The sequence below is a fragment of the Solanum dulcamara genome, chromosome 3 (assembly GCF_947179165.1).
Source record: "Solanum dulcamara chromosome 3, daSolDulc1.2, whole genome shotgun sequence".
In the NCBI taxonomy this organism is placed as follows: Eukaryota; Viridiplantae; Streptophyta; class Magnoliopsida; order Solanales; family Solanaceae; genus Solanum; species Solanum dulcamara.
The window spans coordinates 71,144,704-71,171,195 of NC_077239.1; the positions used below are offsets into that span (position 1 = coordinate 71,144,704).

At 31.3% G+C, this 26,492-nt stretch overlaps 1 protein-coding gene across 2 annotated transcripts; it reads right to left on the reverse strand.

The window, feature by feature from the left end:
- Positions 1–12,817: 12,817 nt before the first annotated feature.
- Positions 12,818–19,200, reverse strand: LOC129882797 (protein TIFY 4B-like). Of its 2 annotated transcripts, XM_055957249.1 has the most exons (9): positions 18,783–19,197; positions 18,480–18,622; positions 18,180–18,328; positions 17,118–17,208; positions 16,860–17,022; positions 16,486–16,551; positions 15,222–15,288; positions 14,901–15,112; positions 12,818–14,039 (listed from the first exon to the last, which is right to left on the reverse strand). In XM_055957249.1, the coding sequence occupies exons 1-9, from the start codon at positions 18,898–18,900 to the stop codon at positions 14,026–14,028; spliced, it is 1,023 nt and encodes a 340-aa protein (XP_055813224.1). In that variant the 5' UTR covers positions 18,901–19,197; the 3' UTR covers positions 12,818–14,025. The 2 variants fall into 2 exon arrangements, with proteins under 2 accessions (XP_055813224.1, XP_055813225.1); XM_055957250.1 differs by lacking the exon at positions 12,818–14,039 and having other exon boundaries at positions 15,032–15,120; positions 18,783–19,200.
- Between the last annotated feature and the right edge of the window lie 7,292 nt (positions 19,201–26,492).

Genomic DNA, 26,492 nt, shown 5'->3' on the forward strand with positions numbered 1-26,492 from the left:
TTTAATTTTAAGTTTTGTGATTTCAATTTTAAAAAAAAACATGACTCATATAACTTTAAATTTTGTAAAAAGAATCCTTAATTTTAAAGAATATGTTTAATACACACACAATTCCTTATATTTATCCGTAATTTTATTTATGTGTTTGAACTACGACTTGTTCCAATTGAATGTATTGATAAAGTGTTCCTCTTAAATAGTCTTGATTTGAATGTTGAAAAGAATAATTATGTGTTTTCTCAAGTACACATTATGTAAATAAGTTAGTAACTTGAAATATATAACATACTTTAATCATACGCATTAGCTTAATTGAAACAAACTTGAGATTTTACAGTTTATTGGCTAATGCATATAATTAAGGGATGCCATATATATTAAATGATTAACTTATTTACGTAATGTGTACAAAAACACATGTAAAAATAAAATTTAAATCGAAAGTGTATGGCATGTGTTTAGGTGCTCAACGGAAACAAGTCGTAGTTCGAGTATCTAAATAAATTTTATCGACAAATAAAGAGGTTGTCTATGTATTAAGCGTATAGAATAACTAGTTATTATTATTGTTAATTTATTGAAACAAGAATTTTTTTATAAAATTATGTATATTTAACAATTTATAATAACATGTAATTGCAAGCATTTATTTTTTAAAAAAATGAATGTGAAAATATGTATTTTGTTAATGTAGCACCTTGGGATACTCCAATATCTTGTTTGTATATTAGTGATTTGCTTGTTTTTTGAAAGATTGTATAATAGTTAAGAAAGTTTTGATAGTTTTCATAAATTGTGGAAATTTTATGTTTATGAAAAAATGCACAACTTTTGAACTCCAAATTATATGTCCACACAAAATTTCAACCTCAAATCAACTAAAGTCATGGTCAAAACTGGTCATAAGAAAGAAAATGATTGTATACTTTAAATTTAAATTTAATCTTATTAGATATGGCAACATAGGAAAATATTTAAGATTAATTTGAAAATTATAAGGTCGTATTCCTCCCACCAAAAGGACAAAGAAATCTAAAAAAGATTCCAAGTTTTCAAGGATAATATTTCCCCATCAACTTAAATTATGCCTGTTTTATTTACGTGGCTGTCTTTCAATTTAAAAAAAAAAAAATATATATATATATATGGTACTATTCTTGTTAATTGCTAAGAACTACTACTCTTTAAGTAAATAGTAAAAAAAAAAACTGTTATAACGTACAAATAGTCTATTAGGCCAACATTTCAAGAAGTTAAAGCATTCTTTTTCACCAAAAGAAAAATTATTTTTAAGAAATTTGAAGTGTTTGATGTAAAAAAAAAAGTATTTTGAGCAATTTGCTATTGGGGAAAATTAATATATATAAAGTAGGTGTTTGGATATTTGGAAAAAAAAAAGTTGAAGTTTAAAATACTATTTGAAACTTAAAGTTGCCTTAGGGCATTTATTTCACTTGAAAAGAAAAAATAAAAATTTTGTAAGTGAAACAATTACATAACAAGAAAAAACAATTAAACTGTTCCAAGAAAGTCATTAATTTGGACAAATGACTCAAGATTTGAGTTTAAAAAATATTAACCACTAATAAGGTTTATTGTGATCATACGATTAGGGCTTCCATCACACCCCAAAAGAAAGTCATTAATTTGGATAAATGACTCAAGATTTGAGTATTAAAAAAATATTAACCGCAAAGAAGGTTTATTGTGATCATACCATTAGGGCTTTCATCACACCCCAAAAGAAAGTAATGTCCTTTTTATTTTGGTAGACTTACAAAAATCTCACTACTTTTTCGTTTTTTGTATCGATCTATTTCCGAAGTTATGAATAAGTCGATTTGAAAGAAAATTAGGTCAGAAAACTTGTGAGTAGTAATTTAAAAAATTTGAGCCTAGACTAGATTTGGACAGAATCTGAGTCAGGTAAGGTCTGGAATAATTCGGTAATGGATGGGTGATGATTTTAACAGTATGTTAGTTGAAATTGATAGCCAAGACACTAAGGAGATTGTAAGGCATTTCGAAATCGAATTCAGGCGAGTAGAACTCCCGTAATTGATCTTGGCGTGAAGGGTTAATTTCAGGACGTCATGTTTTGAGGGCATGTTGCAAAATGGGGACTTGAAAAACAAATCCCGAGCTTTTATTTCAGTGCAACCCGCCATGACGGGATTATTTCTGCTATGGTGGGGCTGTCATGGCGAGGTAAGTGCCATCATGGCGGGATAGACGCGGTTTTAAAAGGGTAAAAGTTTCAAAACTGATTTTTATTCCTCTCACTTTGTTCTTGAGAGACCAGAAGCGACCTAGGGAGATAGTCCTTAAGTTTTTTACCAAATTTTGTGCAAAAGGTAATTTAATCGCTCCCAAACTTGTATTTTGATTCTTAGGACCTAGAATCTATGGTAAATACCTTGAGGAGGGTTTTTGGCCTGAATTTAATGATGGAAAAATCCCTAGTTGGGGGAAGGTGATCATGAAATTGGTCAAGGATTATGATTTTGATGTAACCCGGATATTGTAGGCCAATAGTTCATTGATTTGTGCATTTGTGTAATTTAAGACCAAAAACAAGCTGAAAGACTTCGGAAAGGGAAAGCTCCAGTTGTTTATAGTTTCAAAAGCTTGATTTTGAGGTAGGTGATGGTTTTACATTCCTGTGTATATTACATGCGCTTGTTACTGTAATTGATAATAGTGTCTACATGTGTGACACTAGGAAAGATGTAACGAAATATGAGATCAATTGTACGAAATGAATCTGTTACTTGACTGTGTAAGCATGTGAAACCTTCATTGTGGTTTTGTGAATGTGGTTGTGGTTGATATAAATATATATTTAGGGATCGGGTGTCATTTTTCGACACATATACATATAGGAATCGGGTGTCATGTTCTGACACATATACATATAGGGACCGGATGTCAAGTTCCAATACATATACATATATAGAGATCGGGTGTCATGTTCCGATACAACTATTGTTTGGGTATGAGTCCCATAAGAAGACTATTGTTGACTATTGTTAAGAATGACATTGTGAACTGAATCATGATTATGAACTAGCTAATTGGTAATGTGTTTCATACATGCCTGTCTTTACTACTTTATAGTTGCTTGCATATATTTCCGTGACTGGGATGGTGGACGATCCAACCAATATACCATTGATTATGTGTATTGATAGTGCACTTGCTCCTTCCTTGTTGAGTACAAGACATCTTCAGGCAGCTGCTAACAGACCTTAGTTAGGAAACCACTAACTTCATCAGAATTCAAGGATAAGCCAGCTCTTTCAAGCTGTCATGGGTTTTTCTAGGATCTCAGTCCACTCTTTTCGGACTTGGACCTTTTAGACTTCATTTTTTTATTGTTGTTTTGGGGTAACATCCCTGTACTCTTAGACTTATTCCTTAAAAGAGTTCTGGTACAATCTTCCAGGTTCTAAGGGTTTAATCGCATGTTTGGTTTTGCCTATTATGCTTGACTATAATTAAATTTCTGAGTTTATGGAGACTCGGCTTAAAACTTATATAAACCCTGTTGCCACATCTTTTTATGCTTACTTTTGCGTTAGGATTCTAGTTTGAGGTGTAGTTTTAGTTTTCCCACCAGAGGATTAGTGAGGGTGTCACTCACGACCAGGTTTGAGTCGTGACAAAGTTGGTATCAAAGCCCTAGGTCCGTTGGTCTCGTTGTGTCAAAACGAGTCTATTAGAGTCTTGCAGAACGGTATGAAGACGTCTGTACTTTTCTTCGAGAGGCTACAGGACTTTAGGAAATCTCTCTATCTTCTTCTTCCTTCTTGCTATGACTTGATTCCAATTAGTATCTAGTGGTCCAAATTGCTATCTAATCTCTTTCACTCTCTTATCCGTAGATGATTAACACGCATTACAACGGTGTCCGGTTCGTAGCTCCGGTTGAGCCAAGGGAGGAGTCAGCTGTTAGAGGACGTAGCCGAGGCAGAGGCAGGAGAAGGGGATGCAGTAGAGGTCGAGGAAGGGCAGAACTCGCAAGGGGTGAGGCTCCAACTGATACTATTCCGCAGGGAGAGGCCCCTCTCGCACCTCAGTCAGAGGTAGAAGAGGATGTGGAACTGGAGGTTGAGGAGGATGCTGAGCATGAGGTGAATACTGAGGCCAAGGCTGGAAGACTTTCCCCTCTGGACCCAGTTATAGCCTAGCAGATCTTGACTTTCTTGAATGGGTTGGTCGGCACGAGAGCCATCCCTACAGTTCCTGTAGCCCAAGCTCCAGATGACTATCTCGCTCGTCTCCCTCTCAATATCGCTCGCCTCACTCCCTATTTTAGTGTATCTGATAGCAAAAATACATGTATCTAAGCGTATCTTTCTCAATATATGATAGAAAACTTTTAATTAGTGGTAACATACATAATTATTTAAAAGTATAGATAGAATTAGAATATATTGTATGGATTTTATTCTATGTCTAATAAGGTAGTTTTTCCTTTTATTTCTATACTAGATATAGGAGCTTGTGCTAGCATGAGCCCAATACATGTTATTCTCTCCGTGTCAATTTGTGTGACAGAAATGAAATTTGAAGAGTCATCAAAAATTTATATTATTTTTAACCATGTTAAATTGTTAATTATTCTGATTTATAGTATTTTTATGCTGCACCGATAGAATTTCAAAAGCTAACCAAAATTTGAATGTCTTTAAAATATTTTAAATTATTAATTATCGTAATTTTCAAATATATAAAAGACCCCAAAAATAAAACAAAAAAATTAAAACGAAAAAAATGCAGGAATATGATCAAAATACCCTTGGGTGCCAAAGCATACACATTAACTTGCTGCCTGCTTTGGCACTTGAAACTCCCTCTTGTAAGAGAGAGTAATAACAGTCTCTCTCCGCCTCAGTTGTTATACAATACTCTTTCGTACTAATTTATAAGATACATTTTTTATTGGTATAAAAAATGACATCTTTTTATAACTAGTGATAATTTAATTTTAATTATTTTTAATTTACTTTCAATTTCGAAAATGAAAAATGAAATAGATTTTCATGTCAGTTTTAATTAATAAAATTGTAAAGTAAAGTACCATGATTGAAATGAAAAGAATGAATAAAGCAATAAATGAATAAATTAAATTGACGTACTATGGATGATCAAATGAATAAGGTTACCATGAATGAAATGAAATTAGATATCATGAGTGAAATGCAAATAAGTTTGACAAACTTCAAACATTGCGATTACTCACCCAACCAAACTTTAGACTTTTAAGTTTGGGAGTATTGTCGAGGCAAACTTCAAATATATGTTACAAATTTAAGATCCAAGTCTTCAAACAAAAATATACAAATCAAGTGAAATTTTAGATAAAAATGTCTGAAGTTTACTTGCTCAAATAAATGCCAAAAATGCTCAACTTCTTCATGTTTGAAGTAAGTTCCGAAGCTGCACTTTAAATATTGTATATCTAAAATCAGTTTCAAAATGGCTAATTAAATTTATAATTTTTTACGTATGGTGAGTATGACTTAAATGGTGGTCTTTTTATAGGCTATCTTTGCACTTGCCCCAATTATTTTTTTGATCATATTTTTTTAATTTAAATTCATCTCAGTCAATATTATACAAAATAACAAAAACAATTAAAGTACTAAAAAATCTCTATATTTTCTGTTGGAATAAAATTCAGATTAGACAAAAAAAAAACTCCTAAAATTTTTATTTTATTTTCAGTTTTTCATCCAATGTATAATATTCACATACTTATCATTTTATCACAATCCTTATTAGTATATCCCTAACTAATTGGTACATCACCTACATAAACCTTTTTCTTTTATTGTAATAATTTTTTCACTAAATCTACATGAATTCCAAAAAATATAAGTCTTTTGAAATAATTTTCTTGCGTATGATTTTAGGTTTGTCACGTCCACTTTTATAGACATTTTCTATAAAAGTTTACGGCATACACTTCTCATACAATCGTTTTTTCTGGGATAATAACTGTACGTAGCTTAACATTGATACAACAACTTATAATTTTTGGGTGTTAAAGGTGCAAATTGCTCTATTAGCAAATATATATATATATATATATATAAATATAAATAAATATATATATATATATATATATTTGCTACCTATCATGATCACTGTACTATTATTCTAGATTATCTTATTCTTAGATTGTATAGTTTTTTTTTTTTTTAATTTGGGTTATTTTTACTATTTTTATTGGTAATACTTTTCTTTTCTATAGTATTTTTATCATAGTTTTTACTCTTGTATTTATCAAACTTGTTTTTGAAAATGATTTTCTTAAGCCAAAGGTCCATAGGAAACAACCTCTCACAACATAAAGTAAAGTTTGTATACGCCCCACCATCTCCAATTTTTTTAAGTGGAACACATTAGGTATGTTTTTGTGGTTGCATATGATAATGTTGGTGAAAACACAGCTACAATCGAGAAATAAAATTAAAAAAGAAAAAAATCTATTAACTAAGGGACGAATATTTTGTTCTCTTTGATAAGGAGACTGTAGCAAAATCTTCACCAGTCTAGTAGTAATTTTCTTGGTCTTCTCCACAATACAACAGTCCCGTATTATAACTCAAATAATTTTTGGACAAGTTATTAAGTCTAAAATTTCATCAAAAAGAACATATAGTTCTTTCACAGATAAAACTCTTTCTTTCACTCCATTTTTTTGTTTCCATTCGGTGTCTGATATTCACATTGAAGTCTGAATCAAGCTGAAAAATTCCACATTGAGTGGTGAAACACTCCCTAACAAAGCCAATTCCGTACCCAGAAGGACTCGAATCCATGACTTTTGATTAAGAATGAAGAAGTATTTATCCCTCCATCATAAATCCTCGGTGGTCTCTGTTTCACTCGCTTACAATATTTTCTATCATCGTAAAGTAAGAATGACTACTATTTATAGGTAAAACATTTCTAACTTGGAATAAATTGAAAGATAATGGGGCAATAAGTTGTGAGAATATGGAAGAAAATGAGTTGATGGTTACAAAGAGTAATTACTAATAACACTTTCTAAATCATGAAATAGTGATGTAGTAGGAGTTATAATCATTTTTTCCACCTAAATAACCATAATATAATTTTAGTAATTATTTTAATAAAAATTCGAACATCATCTTTACAAAGAGACTATGCTATTTTACCTGTCTTTAACCCATTGGGCTCTTGTGACTTTTGCCTTCAATTTTAATACTCCTATATTTATCTAGTGGACCTTATTCCCCTTTATTTTTCGCTTACTAATTTCATGAATATTCAAAATCTTTCAAGCTAATTTTTTTTTTCATGTTTTGAGTAAATGATTATTTAATGAAGAGGAAAAAGATCACCTTCAACGGAACATACCACAGAAAAATTCACCTATGCATTATTAAAATGGAGATGAGAGACTAACGTGAGTTGTGGTGAGATTGTTTCATCCTTAATCAGAAGTTTCAGTTTTAAGTCCTGAGTATGAAAAAAATCATGTTGGGAGCGTCACCCCTGTAGTATGCAATTCGAATTTAGTCGAAGCTTTACAAATTTCAAACACCCGTGAAAAAACAAAAATAAAATAAAATATGGAGATTAGAGATGGAATATCTTGTGTGTTGTGATGATGCATTTTGTTACATAGAAGTGAGGTAATAAAAGTAACTAATAGATAATATTTTAATCAATATCATGAGGTTTTGAACCATAATGATGGCTGGATTTGAATGATTAATTGTGGGGCTCACAAGATTTATAGTCCACAAAAAACGGAGTAATAGTGTGAGTTTATGCCAATGGATTTAAACATGATAGATTAATATCATAGTGGTCATTTCAAATACAGTAAATACAGGTAAAGCTTTTATAAGGGAACTATGTTTATTATTTTTGTATCGTTTCAAGTTTCAATTTTATCGAATATTCACGGATTGGGTTCCTTTTCTAGTGATTTTGCCTTTAATTCTAATTAGTGCCATTTTTTAACTTTACACGTCTATAGATTATCATAAGTGGACCTCATCTTCTTTATTCTTCCCTTCTCTATTTATTTTAGAAATGTGTATTGGTATCATAACAAAAATATCTATTTATTGGAATATAATGTAATATGTGATTTCCACTAAAAAATAAATTCTTATGCTTTCAGAAACGTGACATGAGTATATCACTTAGTAATTTTACGAACATTTTCTTCATGTTTATCGATTAATTTTTAAAGAAGATTCGATTATTTGATTTAAGGTGTATTTGGTATGATCCATGTTTTTTTAAAAAAAATTTAGTGGGTTTCTTATTTACTTTTTAATGTTTGATAATAAGTAAAAAATATAATCCCAAGAAAATTTAAATGTAATTTAGCAAAATATTTGTTTTAAAATAGTGAGGATATGATGAGTATTATTATATTTGGTAAAAACGTTACTCTTATATATTTGTGTCATTAAGATTGCGTACAATAGACCCTTGTGGTCAGGCCCTATCCCGAACCCCACGCATAGCGAAAGTTTTAGTGCACCGGGCTGCTCCTTAGAATAATTGACATATCTACCAGCCACATGAAAATATTCTACATCTTTGTTTTTATTTTTTGAATTAAACAAGAGTTAAAATATTTTATTATATAAAAAGCAAAGATAAATTCTAATTAATCCATCTCTTTCTTGTGTGGAGCTTAATTTGGATTTGGTTCAAATGAAAAATCAGGTTTGGTATAGCGAATCCATGCGATGATCTTGCCAATTGGCTAAACTTATAAAATTGGACTTGAGGGTATTTTTATTGTCAGAGAAGGATTAGTAATTTGAACTTTATGAATTAATATACTGCAATTTTAAATTAATATGCAATGATAATTAATTTTATAATCAAATATAATATTTATAAATATTTAGTAAAATTCTGGATACATGTACAAGATTTAAACAAAACTTACTGAATTCACGTAAACTCATTTATTATATATTAGATCTGGCTCTACTTAAAAGTAAAACAATCTGACCATAAATAATACTTCCTCCATTTCATATTAAGTGAATTTGTGAGGCAATGCACACATATTAAGAAAAACATTGAAGGACATAATTTGAACCATACTTTCCACTATTATCCTTTGTAAAATCATAAATATAACTTTGCAAGTAGTGTGATTTATCTCCTAGAAAATATAAAACTTCAATAAATGAAAGGAAAAATATGGAAAAAAATTCAAACATCTATCTTGAACTTTGAACAATTCAATTACTTTAAACAATGAAAAATCCCTCAAAAATTCACTTAATATGGAATGGAGGGAGTAGTATATTATAAGTATTTAAGTACTTGAAATACTAGTCAATCATTTTGAAACATAAACTTTCGCCTTGTTAATGACGATTAAATTCCCAACATGTAATAATCCACTCTTCCATTTCTCCTTCCCTTACCCCAATTTTTATTTTATTTTTATTTTTAAAAAAGTTAATTTTTTTTAAAACAATAATTATTTTAAAACTTATTTGAAGAATAGCTCAAATGAAATTATTTTACTTTTTTTAAAGTGAAATTTATATTAAATACAACTGAAACTACTATTTTTTTTTCAGCTTAAATTTCTCACACTCTCTATTTTTTTAAGCTTTACCAAATATTGTCCAAATGCCAAAGATCATACAAAGATTCTCAAGCAAAAATTAGGTTTAATGGGTAGCTAGGGATAAGTATTAAGACAAGAAATGATCTGTCATTGACTTACAGCATGAAAGTGCAATAATTGTATGAAAAAGACAACCAACGACAGGCACTTGATGCCACCTGAAACACTTAAATGTGTATATATATATGTAATTGTTGCACCATTTATTTGGTCTGATTGTGATTTGTCACCAAATCTCCTTCATCAAAAAATAAATATCAACATTAATTGTTTTAACACTTTTTCTTTGTAAACCAGAACCACAATTAAGATTTGTGCAAAACATCTTACTTATTTCAAACTCAAAGAAAGGAAAAAATTAAAGAAAATGATCCATCTTTTTTTGTTTTTACTTTACTTTTGAAGTTTATAATGAAGAGTAAATTATTAATTTTTTGGTTTTTTCATCCAGTATTCGATATTTATATTGGAGTTCGATTAAATTTAAATTTGTGTCGGAAAATTCCACATTGGAAGGTAAAACACTCCCTAACAAAGACGACTCCGTACTCAAGGATACTCGAACCCGTGATTTACTTGTAAAACTCCCCATACCAACTCCGTCCTAATAGTATTTCGACATTACTAGAAATAAAAGTTTTCTTTCATTATGAATCAATATTAAATTTGTATTATAAAATATGATTTTTTTCATTGAATCAACTCATTAGGAAAACACATGGTGGCAAACAGATTCTCACTGAAAAACTAGTACGTTTTCTAATTTTTCCATATGAAAACACTATTATTTATTCTTCTCTCATTAATTCCATCAAAATATCTATAGAAATACTCATTAAATATTATTCAATGAAAAATTTTAGTGGGAAAATATTTTTTAGTAGCCTGAATTACTACGGCTATATGTTGCAATAAAAGAATGATTATTTTTCACATAAAAATGACTACTCTATGGATGAATCAGGGGTTAATTGTTTTTAAAATGTGTGGAATTACTCTTTTTTTATTTGATCATTTGATATCAGAAACAAACTAATCCGATTGATTCCAAACTGCCCGGCCCATTAAGGGGATATAATGTTCCCTGCAAAAGTTTTTCTATCCTCAAACTTGGACAAAATTTTTAATAAAAAAAATGAAAGAATTTCAACCATCTCACTAACGCTATGAAAGTACAATATGGAAAGCAAATTTTAAACACTAGTCTTTAAGAAGGCCATCGCCTAAAAATTTTAGAGGAATTTTTGTATATAGCCACTCAAAAATACCTTCATTATGCTCCATAGCTATAGTTTGGGTACATTACTATAGTTATAGCAGCATTTGTATAATTTACTATACAATTCGCAGTTTTTGTATAGCGTTTTTATAATTCGCTATACAATTCACAATTTTTGTATAGCGTTTGTATATTTCGCTATACAATTCATACACAGTATTTGTATAATTCGCTATATAATTCGCAGTGTTTGTATATTTCGATATATAATTCACGCGCAATATTTGTATAATCACCCACAACGTTTGTATAATCGTGCGAAATATACAAAACTCAAATTGTAATTATATCTAGATGTTAGTGGCGAGGAGTAATTAATTCAAACTATAACTATGTTAGCTAATTAACTACTATATATTTGCCTATCCGCCTAATTTTCCCAAATTTTTATTGAATTTTTTTAAAACCTTAACTAATGGTAGATTTGCACGAAATGAATTATCTAAGGAAAAATTGAAATTTTACACTATACAAGAGTCCTATATAGGCCATAATAAAAATAGCCTTAATTTTTTTAAATTTTCTTGCAAATTTTAGCCAAATTGCAGTGCATAATAAACGTACAATCACTCTATAATTTATGTATAATCAATATATTCATTGATTATGCACTTGTTATATATTGGGGAGAGGTGATTAGGCGGGACATGACGCAGTTACAACTTTCCGAGGACATGACCTTAGATAGGAGGGTGTGGAAGACCCACATTAGGGTAGAAGGCTAGTTCATAGTCTCGTTACTCTTCCTTTTTAGTAGGCGTATTAGCGTACTATAATTCATTGTGGTCTGATTTCTATTATAATCTATTACTTTTTGTACTTTGATTGCTCTACTTTATCTGAGTTACTCTTGTTATTTGCTTAGCTTTGAACTTCCTATCCGTATCTGACTTCTCTTATGATTTTTTTGAGCCGAGGGTCTTTCGAAAACAGTCGTCCTACTTTGGTAGGAGCCAGGTCTGCGTACACTTTATCCTCTCCAGACCCCACGCGTGGAATTTCACTGGGTTGTTGTTGTTGTATGCACTTGTTATATATCTATATTAAATATATACTCGTGAGGTCTACAAACTATTACAACTAAGCGAGTGAGAATTTCTTTAGATAATATTGACTAAAAATATTACTAAAATCCCTATTAATTAATTCTCGTGTTTGGTTTATGATACATTATGTGTTTATCCCACGGCTCTTTTTTTGGGCTTTCAACACTGGAAAAATTATAGCTGCAAACCAAATATACATCATCTATATATATATATATATATATATATATACACACAAAAATATATATTTATCGGCTATTATTTGGTGGACAGCTATTTATGTGAATCTTCCCTTTGTTTTTCCTAGTGAGTTAATAACTATTCATAAAACGTTTCACATCACATTTTATTTTTTTAATTGTATATATGATAATTAATATAATATCTAAGAATAAATGTTCTCGTGCGTACTTGTTCATTCATAATTCCCCCCCCCCCCCTTAGATTGTGTTTGAAAAATGGCACATAAAGTTTTATCAAATATTAATATTAAGAAAAAATTATGCAAATTAGCAAACATTACTAGTTTATTATTTAATATAACTATAATTTCACATAATTACGAATTGCAGTTACAATATACAAATATAGGGGTTCATATACAAATCTGAAAGCGAATTTAGGGGCTCATATACAGATGTCTAAAGCAAATTTGTATTTTTTTTTTGTATTTGTATATTTCGAGGCTCATACAAATCTGTGGGGGCTCATATACAAATATCTAAAAGTTTGTATTTGTATACAAAACGAATTTAGGAGCTCATATACAAATCACTAAAACAAATTTATATTTGTATATTCAATCTCTTTAAAGCCCAATTAATATAATGCAGCAAAATATACCAACGGAAAAACTCAATTTGTATAATGCAGTGAGATATACATACAAAAATTGACATAACTGAAACTATAACTATGAAACGTAATTATGCAAACTATAGCTAAAAAGCCTAATTATATTTGTAGTCTTTGCTATTTTTGAAAATTTCTCCGATATTAATCCAGACCAACCCATATAACGACCCAAGGCATTACATTCTCGTCCTCAATCACTTCATCAACAATGCCCTCGTTATAATTAATAACACACTGTCACGCTCGTCCAGGAGCTCCTTACATGTATATCAGACAAATTAAACGTTCTTCCACATGCCTACAGGACTTGTGGTCTCGAAGAATCCCAACATTTTCATAGTGGAGTGAAACACGTCCACGATGGACCCAGGTATTCCTCTTCGGCATTATACATTTGTCCTAATATTTTAGCCTTACTGGATCATGAATAGTTGAAATCATGCATTGTTAGTCTACCATCTTTTGACAAATCTTATCCCATTTGAAAACCTAGAGATAATTTATCGGGTTCCTAATTTACCCTTATTATCAATTATAGTCATTTCACCGATGCATTTTCCGAGACATTGAATTTATTATATTCATGAGGTGATATAGTAAACCTGTCATTCTATTTATTACTCCTTAAGCTATGTGTCAATTCAATACTGGACAAATAAAGATGGACGGAAAGAGTACTAACCAACCAACCTTAATTCCTTTTTAGTAAGTCGAACATTTAAATTTTTTCCAAGAATCAGTCCAAATAAAACAAGAATTTGCCTTGGTAACCCAAGTACTTTCACTGTTCAGCCAAAATCATCTGTCTTGTTAGAGTGGAAAATACCGAGACTAATTACAACAGGGTTCCACGTTAGCTCCTTGAGAACCAGTGCAAGCAAAAGGGGAAAATGCAACTGCCTAATATTCTACACTAAAGTGGGACTCTTGAGGACTAGCTTTCGAAAAGATTCTTAAAGCAAAAAACATGGGATGACAAGAGGACTATTCCTGACTAATTTTCTCTTCACTTGACGAATAACGAAAGCCTAAATACAAAGTGCTTCTGGACACAGAAAAAAAATTCACAAGGAACAACCTACCTGTTTCCTCGTCATTCAACTATGCAGAGGCGGGAACAGGATGTTACCTCCCAGACTTTCTGGTGCATGAAAACAAATTAGAAAGCAAGAGTGTTCCTCGCCATCCCATTTTCACTCTTTACCATCTGAACAGCAAAAAAGAATGTGTTGGAAACTTTGACCATTTTAAAAATCTCATCTATTGCAAGACACAACTTTCAAGAGCTAGCAACATATTTATTTTTACTTATATATAAGATTATGAGGTTGGATGGAGAGTTCGTATAGCTATAAGAAAGTTAGAAACAAAAGGAATGTGCAAGAATAAAATGGGAAATAAGCAAAAAACTAAAAATATAGTAATTAAAATAAGAATACTTGTGATGCATGACATCTGGCAAAGAACAAATTTAATTGAAAAGAATGACAGGGTTCGTACACAAACAAATTTAATTGACAAGAATGACAGGGTTCGTAGACAAACAAGGATAAAATATACTCATGGGGCCATTGTATGACTATCTATTCAGTTTCGTTATTTGGGTGATAGGTCTATATCTTTATTTATAACTCATCACCAATTTTACAAACACTTGGCATCTTGCAAGGTCCCCAAAGCTTCCATGCGAGGTTGGTTCGCTCTAAAGGAAATAGCTTTGACACAACATCACATTCATTCAGAGGAATCTCATGCAATTTCAATTCTTTCAATCAAGGAATCTCATCCAATTTTGCGATTAACATTGTCAAGATGGACGCACAAACATAGAAAGAGCATATTAAGAGGTTGTGACACAGAGTTTGTGTTATCAACCAGATTGCACCATAAAAACAAGTATTTCAGGGTTTAGAACAAACACTAACTTAGCCCAACCTAGGAAAGTTTGCAGTCTTGATAGATCCCTAAAACTCGAATGAACTAATTAGGGAGGCAAAAACAAGAATGTTCCTTGAAAGTTGAAATCAGAAAACTACTAGATATGTTTTGGTGAAAACAAAAAACTCACCTTTGTCGTTGAGAAAAGCAGAAGCATTGGCATCCATTTGGAGAATGTTATCCATTGAACCACTTGGAGCAGGTGCAGCAGATAATTTAATTGTGGGCGGGGAACAAGTGTTGCTCCTACTCGAGAGCTCATTTGGGGTATGATTTCCGGTTCGATGGTTCAAATAGATCTCCAAGCTAGCAGACGATGGCATTCCCATCTTTCTCTTGAACCTTTTTACCTAACAGAGACGTGAGATACTGAAAACGAAACAAAAAGCAGTAAAACTGTTCTCGTTTTTTATTTCCATTTTGATATTGAGCAGTTCACTATTTGCAGTACCTGTCTTTCCGCTTCTCACGATATCTTTGCACTGATGCTTCTCTGCTTGCGCGGACTTCCACTGCTTCTGCACAATCGATTTTGGAGGAATGGGGGAAAGAAAGTGATAAGAAAGGAATTTATGGAGAAGTAGAATAAGATGCTCGTGATTGCTTTAACTTCAACAAGTTCTTTTAATTAAAGGCCATTGATCTATTATAATGCATTGACAAAGAAATTAAAGAGTAGCAGATTGACCTTCCTAACTTTGCTAAATCCTTTGCTTATGTAAACTATCACAATATTAGCCATAGAAAATGGTCAGGTTAAGTTGTGGGCTCCATGAGTGTGTTAATAGTAACTAGAGTTTTTTTACTAAAACAGGTGGTTAGCAGGAGAAATCTATGTTGCTTAGACTTTTCAATAATGTCGAAGGGTGCGTGTCGGATCTCCAAAAGTAGTGCATTTTTGGAGAATTAGACACGAGGGCGGCATCATTTTTGGAGTGTTTGAGCAACATGGGAGAAAGGATATTAAATCTTCCCGTCTGCAGACTATGGAATGCCATTCAATTTCAATGGCAAAACCTTGGTTTATGGAAGAACCTTCAAGACATCAGTGGTATAATATCTAAGCAACAGCTAAACTTGTTATCTTTTCCTCTTATCTTTTATTTTTTGATGATGATGGTGTTGGGGCCAGCTTGCACACACCTCAACCATTCCATTGAGTACCTAATACCTCCCACCAGCACAGGTACTAAGTAATGGTGCCCACCACAGCTTATGTAGATGAAAAGTAAGAATGTAGGTTTTTTTTTTAGTCTGCTGGGATGAGAACCATGGTTTTCAAAGTTTTTGTCCACTTCATCGACTGCTAAGTAACACCTTTGGGTGCTCCTCTGGTTTTCAAGCACCATCATTTCAATAGTTTGGTACTTGGATTGGTTGTGGAATTTTAAAATCTCTTTCATATAACTGTAAAATATGGTCAGGATGGGAAGTCTGGACTCTTGAATAACAATGGCTAGTAATTTTTTTAATAAGTTAAGGAATTATCTTACAATGGCAAGAATTATCTTGTCTTTTGCTCCAGTTTTCAGGTACCATTGTTAACATGGAGAAAGAAAGTCATGGCCTCACAACACCCTGGGTAAATAATAACACCCATTACATTGCTCAATTGAACCAAACAGAGGAGCCTAATATTCCCAAGTTTCAGCAAGGTACAATCAGAACTTTTCCCCCCATTTTGGGGAAGAACCAAAGGGAACAAAAGAACTTGCCAGAATTGTCTTCATAGAAGGTGTTGCTTTCCTCCAAACGCAGGCGAGTCACTTCACTCATTTTCCCTGTAAAATATTCAAATTAGTATGTTCTGTGACACAAGGACACACCTCATCGAGATTCATAGGAAGTTATTTTTCATAGGAAGTCATAACCTAGATGGAATTAAACTTACAAATGGAATTTGGCAAGAGGGGGAAGGGGAGGATAGTCAAATTTATCAGCATTTTGATCAATCACATATTCACATTACAGGTTAGGTCTGTTTTTCAATTCAACTTTATGCACATGCCATCTATATTCCCCAATCATGGACTAATGTATTCACATTCTTCAATTTCCATGGTAAGCCAGAAAAGAAACAAAAACGAACCTGTTTGCATGGTTCGCGTGAGCACCATAGGAGAATCTGGACCCAGTTTAACATTTGCAGCTTGCAAATGGCATTCGGAATGTCGAGCTGGTCTGGTAGCATTCAATGGAGTTTCTGAAGGCACAAAGAGTGAACTTGCAGCAAGATGCATGATTGCTTGTGCCTAAAAAATACGCCAGTGGCCACAAGAGGAACAAAATTAGTCAATTGTCAATACTTAAATTGTTGTAGTTCCAACATACATCAAGCTTAAGATACCTTTTCAGCAGGTATATCATCGTACACATTCACCTTGCCACAATAGAAGATTGTCAATTGTCCTGCTGATGCATTTCCTGAATCTGTGGTTCTGGACTCTCCAAGCGAAAACTATTAGCATTTGAACTAACTATAATGGAATTTCTAAAATCTCAGTCTGTAAAGGCGCACACACTTGCAGAATCACAACTTGCCTTAGGATGCCATCTTCAATAGAATAATTTTTAGCATAATATAGAATTACAAGAGCAAAGCAAAAATAACTTCAGCGGGAAGAAAGGCAAAAGAAAATATAAGAAGTGAATGTAAGCAAAACCAGTTTGGGATAAGTTATCCCACCTTTTATACCATAGTGATGGGATAAGTTATCCCACCTAATCCCAGGATAATTAATCCTGGGATAACTTGTTCCCAACCAAACGACCCCTAAGGATGTTGGCTAAGGCAGTTGATAAAGTTTAACTGCTGATGATAAACCCTTTTTTCTTAAAATCCTTGTAGCACTCGGTCCATGCTCTTCAACATTTTCCAATTGTATATATTGTGATCAATACAGTGCTCCTCTGGGATCTAGGCAAGTGGTAACAGAATATGGGACACAACCAACAAAATGCGAACAACTTTGTAAACGAAATGTTGTACCCGAAATAAAATGCACATCATTGGCAAGTAAAACTCTCTTAATGCCATTCAAAGTGCAATCAAAGACCGAAGTTCTCAAATGAGACTAAATTTAAAAAGCATTAACATTTACTTGCTTGTCAAATCATCAAGCACAATACTTGCACATCTTTTACCAAACCAATTCAAGGACAGACAAATAAGCGAAAAACTTCATATTAGCCACTTAATTAATATTGTAATTTTTTAAAAATGTAATTTGGCAGGGATGAACCAGTCGCTACTTCATGAAGTAGCAGAGTCGAACTATTATTCAATTGGAACATAGCGTCTCAAAGACAAGCACCTGATTTATTTATACCGAAAAGTAAAGAGCCATCCATTCAGGATATAAAAAGGTTAAATAAATAGCATAAACCAGTCAAGGAAACGAGGATTCACCTAGAAGGAGCTAAGTTATCGACAACGGCAACAGAATCTGCAGCTTTACCATCGGAGAGATCAGGTTTATTTGGATGCTTTCTTCCGTGCGGCACCGTTTCTTCAGCCGATTCAGAAAATTCTGCATCGATATCCGTTCCTTTCTGGACCTACATTAGTTTAATTTATTCAATAATTAGGCGCTTAAACATGCAGAATTACGTTCACAGTCTGAAATTTAAGTCCAAAATGTATCATATTCATCAAATAACCGTAAAGATACTCAAAGTGGAAATGCAAGTAGGTGAAATCGAAACGCACTCGCTGTAGACTAGTATCTGGGCGAGGAATGTGACGCTTTTTCCTCGGGCTGGTGTCGGAGTCCGGCGTCGTCTCAAATAGCGCCTTCAGTGAAATCACCTGCTGAATTGCTTGTGATTTATTCCACGACGGCCTTCTCATTCCTGCACGGAAACATATTTAGAATACACGGGCATAATTATCCTTCAAATTTCTTTATTCGATTCTCGATTTTCGCAGCTCCAGATTATTTTAATGTGCTAACACACATATAGAGAGAGATAAAAGCAAGCAAGCAAGCAAGCAAGCGAGAGAGAAATGAACCTTTAGCTTTAAGGTAACGTCGGCAATCTTCACGAGTGAGCTGAGAAATGTCGTCGTCGGTAAGTAGGTAGAGCGGTTTGTCTAGAGGTGACTTAGAAACAGTTTCCTCTGGCGGCATGATGCTAAATTCCGGTGAAAATCGGTACAAATTGGTTCGTCGGAGAATTGGAAACAGTGAGTGAGCGGTACCAGGAGTGGGGGATTGGGGGGGAAAATTGACCGCGGCGTCGCCGCTTTAGTGTGTTGCTTTTTTCTTTTTCGGCCGTAACCCATTTTGGGGAGGCAAGCCTGCAACCCCAGGTTGCCACGTAATCATCGATGTCATTATTGAAAAAGTTTGGCCCCCCCCCATCTCATCTTTCGAATCCGTGATGCCCTTACTCCGAGGGGGCCCCCCCTCTTTACCACCTCTATAGCTCTACTTCGAGGCCTAATTTTTCTCTCACATATTCCTTTCTCAAAAACCTACTAATGTCAACTCATTTTAATGTGTGTTGACTAGGTTCAAAAACAAAGACTCTCTCCAACTTAATTATATATTTCTCATATTTACTCTTTTCTCATTATCTCTTAATTTCCTTCCTTTTTATTATATAATATCCTAGTTATATTTGATAAAGAAATGCGCAAGAAACGTATTAAAACAACCTTGGAGAGCTCAATGGTGATGTTCAAAGTATCTTAAATGCACCTCTTCAAGGTGGAGGCCTTGAAGGCCATTATCCACGTTCATCCATCGTCATTTCTACCACCTCCGAATAAATATAAATCATCATTATCATCATCGTAGTCATATTCACTATTTCTTCTAAAACCAATCAGAAAAAAAAATAATAAGAAATCCTTTAAAATTTCTTCATCGATGTAGTAAATAAGTTTCGAATCTCGATTTGAAGAAGTTATTGTTGATATTACCAACATTTTTTCTCTTTCTTTATAAATTTTTCTCTTCCGTTTCAAAAGTATCATCTACAGATGGAGGAAGTATTGCATTACCAATTCTTTCTCAAAGTCAAAATCACTTTTCCAATGAAGCAATGTTAGATAAAAAATGTATTTGAATTATTTATTTATTTTTTTAAACATAAAATTCAGCATTTTAATAATTTTGGGGCCAAATGCCATATGTTATATTTTAATTTGTCATTTTGCCATGTCACTGCAAGTATATCACACACTCTTTATCTTTTTTTGTTGATTATTGAAAAATGTCTAATAGGAACAAGAGTTAAATTGTTAAAAGTGTTCAGTACGTAATAGTCCTAGTTAAGATGTCTAAGTGAAATATGCGGACAACTTAAGAGATTTTCGATGACTTAAGCCTTTATATAAAGGCTTATGCTTGTAAAGGTAAAACTATATGTGTGTTTAGTTATTTTCATTTGATAGCTTTTGAATGATGAATAAATTCTTTTGAGTGTAGTTCCTTCTTTATAGATTTAGGTTAGTGTTATTTATTAATAGGAGATACCAGCTTTATCGCTTTACTTTAAACATTTCTTGGATAATCTAGGATTAGATTTTCATGTGTGAATTCAAGTTTTCATTCCCTTTTAGATTGATTCATCTTTGATTGTAGATTGATAGATGTAAGTATCAAGTCTTATGTTTATCAATCACACTATATCTATTGATTTTTCTTCTTTTTCCTATTTTGTGTTGTTTTTGTGCTTTGAGATGATGAGACAGAAGTAAGAAATGATTTAGTTAAATAGATAGTGTGATTGATCAACATAGGACTTAATACCTACATGTATTAATCTGCAATTAAAGATGATCCAATTCAAGGAAGGAAGGAAAACTTGAACTAATACATGAAAATCTAATCTTAGATTATCCGAAAGGTGTTCCAAGTAAAGATATAAGGAATCCTTACCCCAATGCTTAACATAAACCTAACTCCATAAAGAAGGAAATATACTGAAAAGAGTTTCTTCATCGTTCAGAAGCTACCAAATGAAATAACTAAGACAAATATTTATAGTTTTGCCTTTACAAGCATAGCCCAAAAGTGACCTTAGCAGAAATAGCCAAAATAACCCAACAAACGGACTCCTAGATTATGACGCGAAAAGACTTATAGCTGAGAGTCGCAATTGAGATCTTTGCAATTGAGTTTCTAGTTGGAATTGTGGTTGCATTCTTGGATGCGTTGTCGTCCGTATATTCCTTTCAAGTTATCTTTCATAGCTTGAGTATTTTCACATATAAATCTTCACTCTCTTCTATCCATGCCATCTTTCATAGCCAAAGACTTCATCTTCTCAATTAAGGAGTGAATAACTTAAAGATGTGCAATTGAGATACCTTGAAGCACCTCCAATTTGGTGAAAGCGTTTCATGAACCATCATTGACTTGATGTTGATCTCATCATAATATTTAATTATTATTGAGTTTTTCATGATTGTATAACGTATTGCTTGAAAATCATGAATAGTGGAGAAAAAGTATATTATATATTATGTTCAATATAATGTTATATTAACAATTTATGTATCAAGTTTATTATTGAATATTTTAAAGGTACATATCTAATATATTGTATATCATGCTTAGTAGATATATTATATAAACACTCTTTATGTTTGAAGGTTGTATGGGCCAAAATCAAATTTGATTAAAGGAGCGAATCAAACTACGTCACGTGGTAAAACTGGATATGAAAGAATATTTGTAGTGATCTAAAGAGAATGAAAGAAATCATCCCCGATGTATTAAGAAGAGCCATTACGGACAACTGATCAAGGATATCCTAAAAATCATGATTTATATGATAAAAATATGACTGTTCTCTTTATATTTGATATTCGTCAATTGTTTCAGCAGGAACAATTTGTTATTGTCAGTCTTTAAAGCATAAAGTGTCCCGAGCTTATCTAATAAGTTTCTTGCTTGTGTCTCATTCACAATATGATTTCTGACATTATCTTTAACTTATTGTCTAATATAACCACAAACATGTAAGTGCTCAAATTCTCAATCCTCACCATTCATAGACTGAGGTTTATTAAAAAAATAAGTGCACATGTAGATGTATTTTTGTGACAAATGATTCTTTCATTTTGCCTTTTCAAATAGGATAATTACTATCATTCAAACACGTCATCTTGTTCATATTTGCCTCCATCATTCAAATGGACAATCAACAATAACTACAAGCTGTGATACTATTTTGTTGAAAAAAATAAATTAACAAAGGTGCACTACTAGATTATAGCAAAACAATACTTAAACCTAAACTTTCTCTTCTATTTGATTCAAGAGGAGACAAAACAAACTCAACTACAAACGATGTTGAGCAAATATATCAATCAAAATAAATATGACAAAACAAAATTAAATCAATCTTAGAGACATCAATATTTATGTGAAAAACCTCTTCAGTATAAAGGATAAAAATCACTAGAACAAAGCTTCCTTATAATTAACAAGAGTTATAATATGTTTTGCAAAATGACCACCAAAAAAGTGTCAAACAACGAGCAACAATAGATATAACATAGCATCAAGAACTAGAGAAGAAAATGAGCAAAATCACCAATGTAGCTACTGTTCACAAGCTGAAATCTAAAGCTACGGGACTTTAAATCCACCTTTGTCAGTATTCAATCAAAGATATATAAGATGAAAGGAATAAGTTGTTCAAAACTTAGCTCAATCAAACAAGAATTGAGGCAGAAATCGTAATTTAAAATTATTTGCTAGACCTGCAAATTATGTGCGAATATCTACATTCTCTCTCACCTCTCTATAAGACTGTTGATGTTTTTTCTTGTGTATATTAAATAAGATATAAAGAGATTTTACATATACATCATAGTAATAGACTTATTGATAAATATGAACCGGTCCAAATTGAACTCAAAATCCAACAAGACGGTACTTGTTATACCTTTAAAATTTGTTACAAACAGAACCAAACCATTTCAATTAGTACTTGTGTGCAATAACCATCAGGCTCATTTGGGTGCTACCACGAGTGTGACGTGCTGTTTTTCTTTTTGCTCCAAAATTTATTCTATCGTCCACTTCCATCAATACGAATTATTCTAAAATTAGATTAGTTAACCAATTACCAAATGGGCAAAATATAAGTATTACTTTCAATTATGGGGTCCCCTTATTAACCACAATTCATTTTCCTACAATTTTCTATTCTTAGTTAATTAAGTCATTGCATCAAAATTCGAATCTAGCATTTGGTCATAGATTTTTAAATATTTTTGGCATGTTATTTTTTAGTGAAGTTTCACCATACGTTTGTTCATAGATTTTGAGAGACATATTTGATTTTTTTTTTTTAAAAAAAAGAAATATGATTTATACCATAATTTCTAAAAAAAATATTAAAAATACTCGTAAGTTTGTATTATTGTTTTACAATAAACATGCTCCGTGAAAAGTCATTGCTACCGCCCAATTTTGACCATCCACAACGCAAATTAGCTATCGAGTTTCTTTGATTTCGAACATTTTGAAATAATTGGCTTTTATAAAAATAAAGATATTTTCATGTTATTCTTAACTATTTTTATCTTTTTATAAATTTTAAAATAATATACATATTTCTATATAACTATATCTTTGATTACTATTTATGTAGTTATTCAAAAATCATCTCATTTTTTTTTATTTTTAACTAAATACAATGTTAGTTAGGTTAGTTTTGTTATCGTTTGCATTTTTGAAATTTTTAGTTTTTTCTAAAAATAAATAAATAAATAAATAAAATTCTCCAATCTCCCACATCGAAAATCTTTGAGGGATTTGGGGTTTTTGGAGCCTATATAAATGCTCATATTCTTAATAAGAAGAGGGAAGAAGTGGGAGGTTCTTTTAGTCATCCCAAAGTTAGAAATTTTCTTAATTTGGCTAGTATTTTGGACTCTTGTTCTTAGCCTAAAAGTTGTAAAAATTTCTAGCTTTCAATCTATATTTTTCTTTGAGGAAAATAGGAGATTGAAGTCAAAATTTAGGCTAAGAACAATGTTCTTATAACATTGAACCCACGAGGATTCGAGTCTAAATTTTCAATATTTTTTTTTGTGGATTGGAGTTCCATCAAACTCTTGGGTGGTGGTGAAGTTGTCTTCCGCTCGTCGTCTTCAGTCTCGCTGCCCGGAAAGAGGTAAAATCTTTTCTCAGCTTTATTTTATTTAATTATTTCATATTTTATATTTAGTTGATTCGTAGTCTTGCTTTTTTTAGTTAACATGTATTAAGAATAATTAGATTAATGATAGAAATTTTTTATAGTTAGTATGTGTTAGGATTAATTAACTATCATGTGTTAGGATTATTTCATGAAAACTCTTAGTTTTGTTCATTATTTTTCCAAGTAGTTTTCTTTGACAATATAGATTTTCATGTTTTCAAAAAAAAAATTAACATAATTTAGAAAACAAAAATATGCTTAAAGTTGTTATTTAATTAGAACTTTCATGGCCTAATTGATTTAATTCTTTCTTTAAAATTGAATTAATATAGCGTATATATTAAATTCGTGTTCCTTAGTTACTTGAATATATTTCTTCTTTCCTTTCCTTTGTTTATATATATGCATGTTGTTAGTCACTTCTAGGATGTCCATCAATTTGATAACTTAAAATATCATGACATATTCTTTGGTTTAGCTTAAAATGAGTAAATGCTTATTTAATTTTATTTTGGTGCATGTGATATCAATTCCAGTCCATCTTTGGACTCCATCCTTGCATATCATTGAGTTTTGAGTCTCCCATCACCTTGTTCGAACTGCTGAAAAGTTGATACATGGAAAGAAAGCTAATATACATGATTTGAATATTGATATTGAATTGTATATATGAAATAGAGGTGGAAAACAGTATCGTATACACTGATATACAGTATCTATACAGTCCGATATGTAAGAAAATAATATTATATATAGTATGATATACAACAGATACATGAAACAAACAGGTGGTATACTGTGTGTATACATTTGATTTATAAAAATAATATTGTATACACTGTATATAAAATATATACAATCCGATATATAGTATATATACAGTCGCGATATACAGTGAAATTATGTTTAAGGTCCAAAACGCAGATAACCCAACAATTTAGTCCAGGCGTATAAAAACTAAGTGTAGGGCCATATTTTCATGTATTATTTATTATTTATTTATATTAATTCGGGTTGTAATAATTTATTTAATTATGTTATTTATGTTTGCTTAGATATTAATTTTAATTTGTTTTAACTTAATTAGATTCCCCTAAAGATAAACCAATTCATGTTAATTTACTCTTTAAATGGTTTTCTACCTTTACTTAGTCATTTGATAAACTTTTACTTTTTTTATATATACATGTATATTATTTTCAATGTTTAAGTTTCATCATTTTTTCTAAAAAATAATTTTAAAGTCTTCGTTTCCTTTTAAATTAATATTTTCAAAAGTTAGTCAAATAATTTTTCAAATCATCGGATAACCGCACGTTAGCGGCCACTTTGAATGATTAACACTTTCTCAAAGTGGAAATAAGAACCCCGTACCGTTTCTTCTAAATTTTTCAGACTTAAATCTGTTAGGGTCTTTTAAATTAAGTTTTCTTAATTTCTTTAAAAAATTAAGTGTCGACTCTTTTTTTCTAAAATTGTTTTTTTCTCTATAAAGTTGAAATTAATTTTAAACTGTCTTTTCCGACATAACATTCATGACAACAAAAACAATTAATATGAATCTAAAAAATGAGGAACAAAAATAAAAAATACTATTAATTTGTACACGAAAAACTACTATTACTGTTTGTAATTGAAAGTGAATTCAGATAGTAAGATAGAATAAAAACTGTATAAAATATGTATAAACAATTTTGTACAACAAACTAGAATTAAAATTCAGTACAAACTATAAATGATGGGTATTTTTATAATATATATAAGCTTAGGGTAAGTTTTAAAAGTTTATAATTCTCAAATGATAAAATTTGACTCAAATACTAATTTTTTCTAGTATTTAGAAATTTAAATTGCTTGTCAAAAATATTTACCGAATAATGATAAGTTATATGACCAAATAATATTTATCAAATTTTTTCTCAAAGATTTTTAAAATTATCTATGGTCAAATGGATCCTAAATCACAGTAAGAGAAGTGAACATTTGTTTTACTTTTACTAACAAAGTATACAAAAAGAAAAACAAAAAACATCTTACATGAGTTGTACTTTCTATCTAATTTAAGACTTTGAAATTGACATATGACTAACCAATTTTGTCTTTTTCTCTTCCATTTGCATCATGATTATATATCTAGATTAGCTGTAACTTCTGTAGTAGATTAAATTCATAACAAAATGTTGTTGTACTTGTTTTTAGGTCAATGTGATTAGTTTATAATTATATTAGGAAATGTGTCTTTGCAACAGACAAAAGATAACCAGTTGTATAAACATGGGATATGAGCGTGTAATAAATGAGTTTGACAAAATTATTACAGTGAGTAATTATTGTTTTTTGTATCATCATTATCAAATTGTGAATAGTAACTGTAATGAAATTACTATTCCGCTGCAAAAGGAAAAAAAACGAAAATAAAGTTCATTTTTAATTAAATTTTTTTAAAGATTGCGAAGCATTACAATTTTCTTAAAAATATTAATGCATGAAATTCAAGGCAGTAGCCGTTTGGAGTAATTTATTCAGAAATACAGCATATTTGTGTTGTATTGTA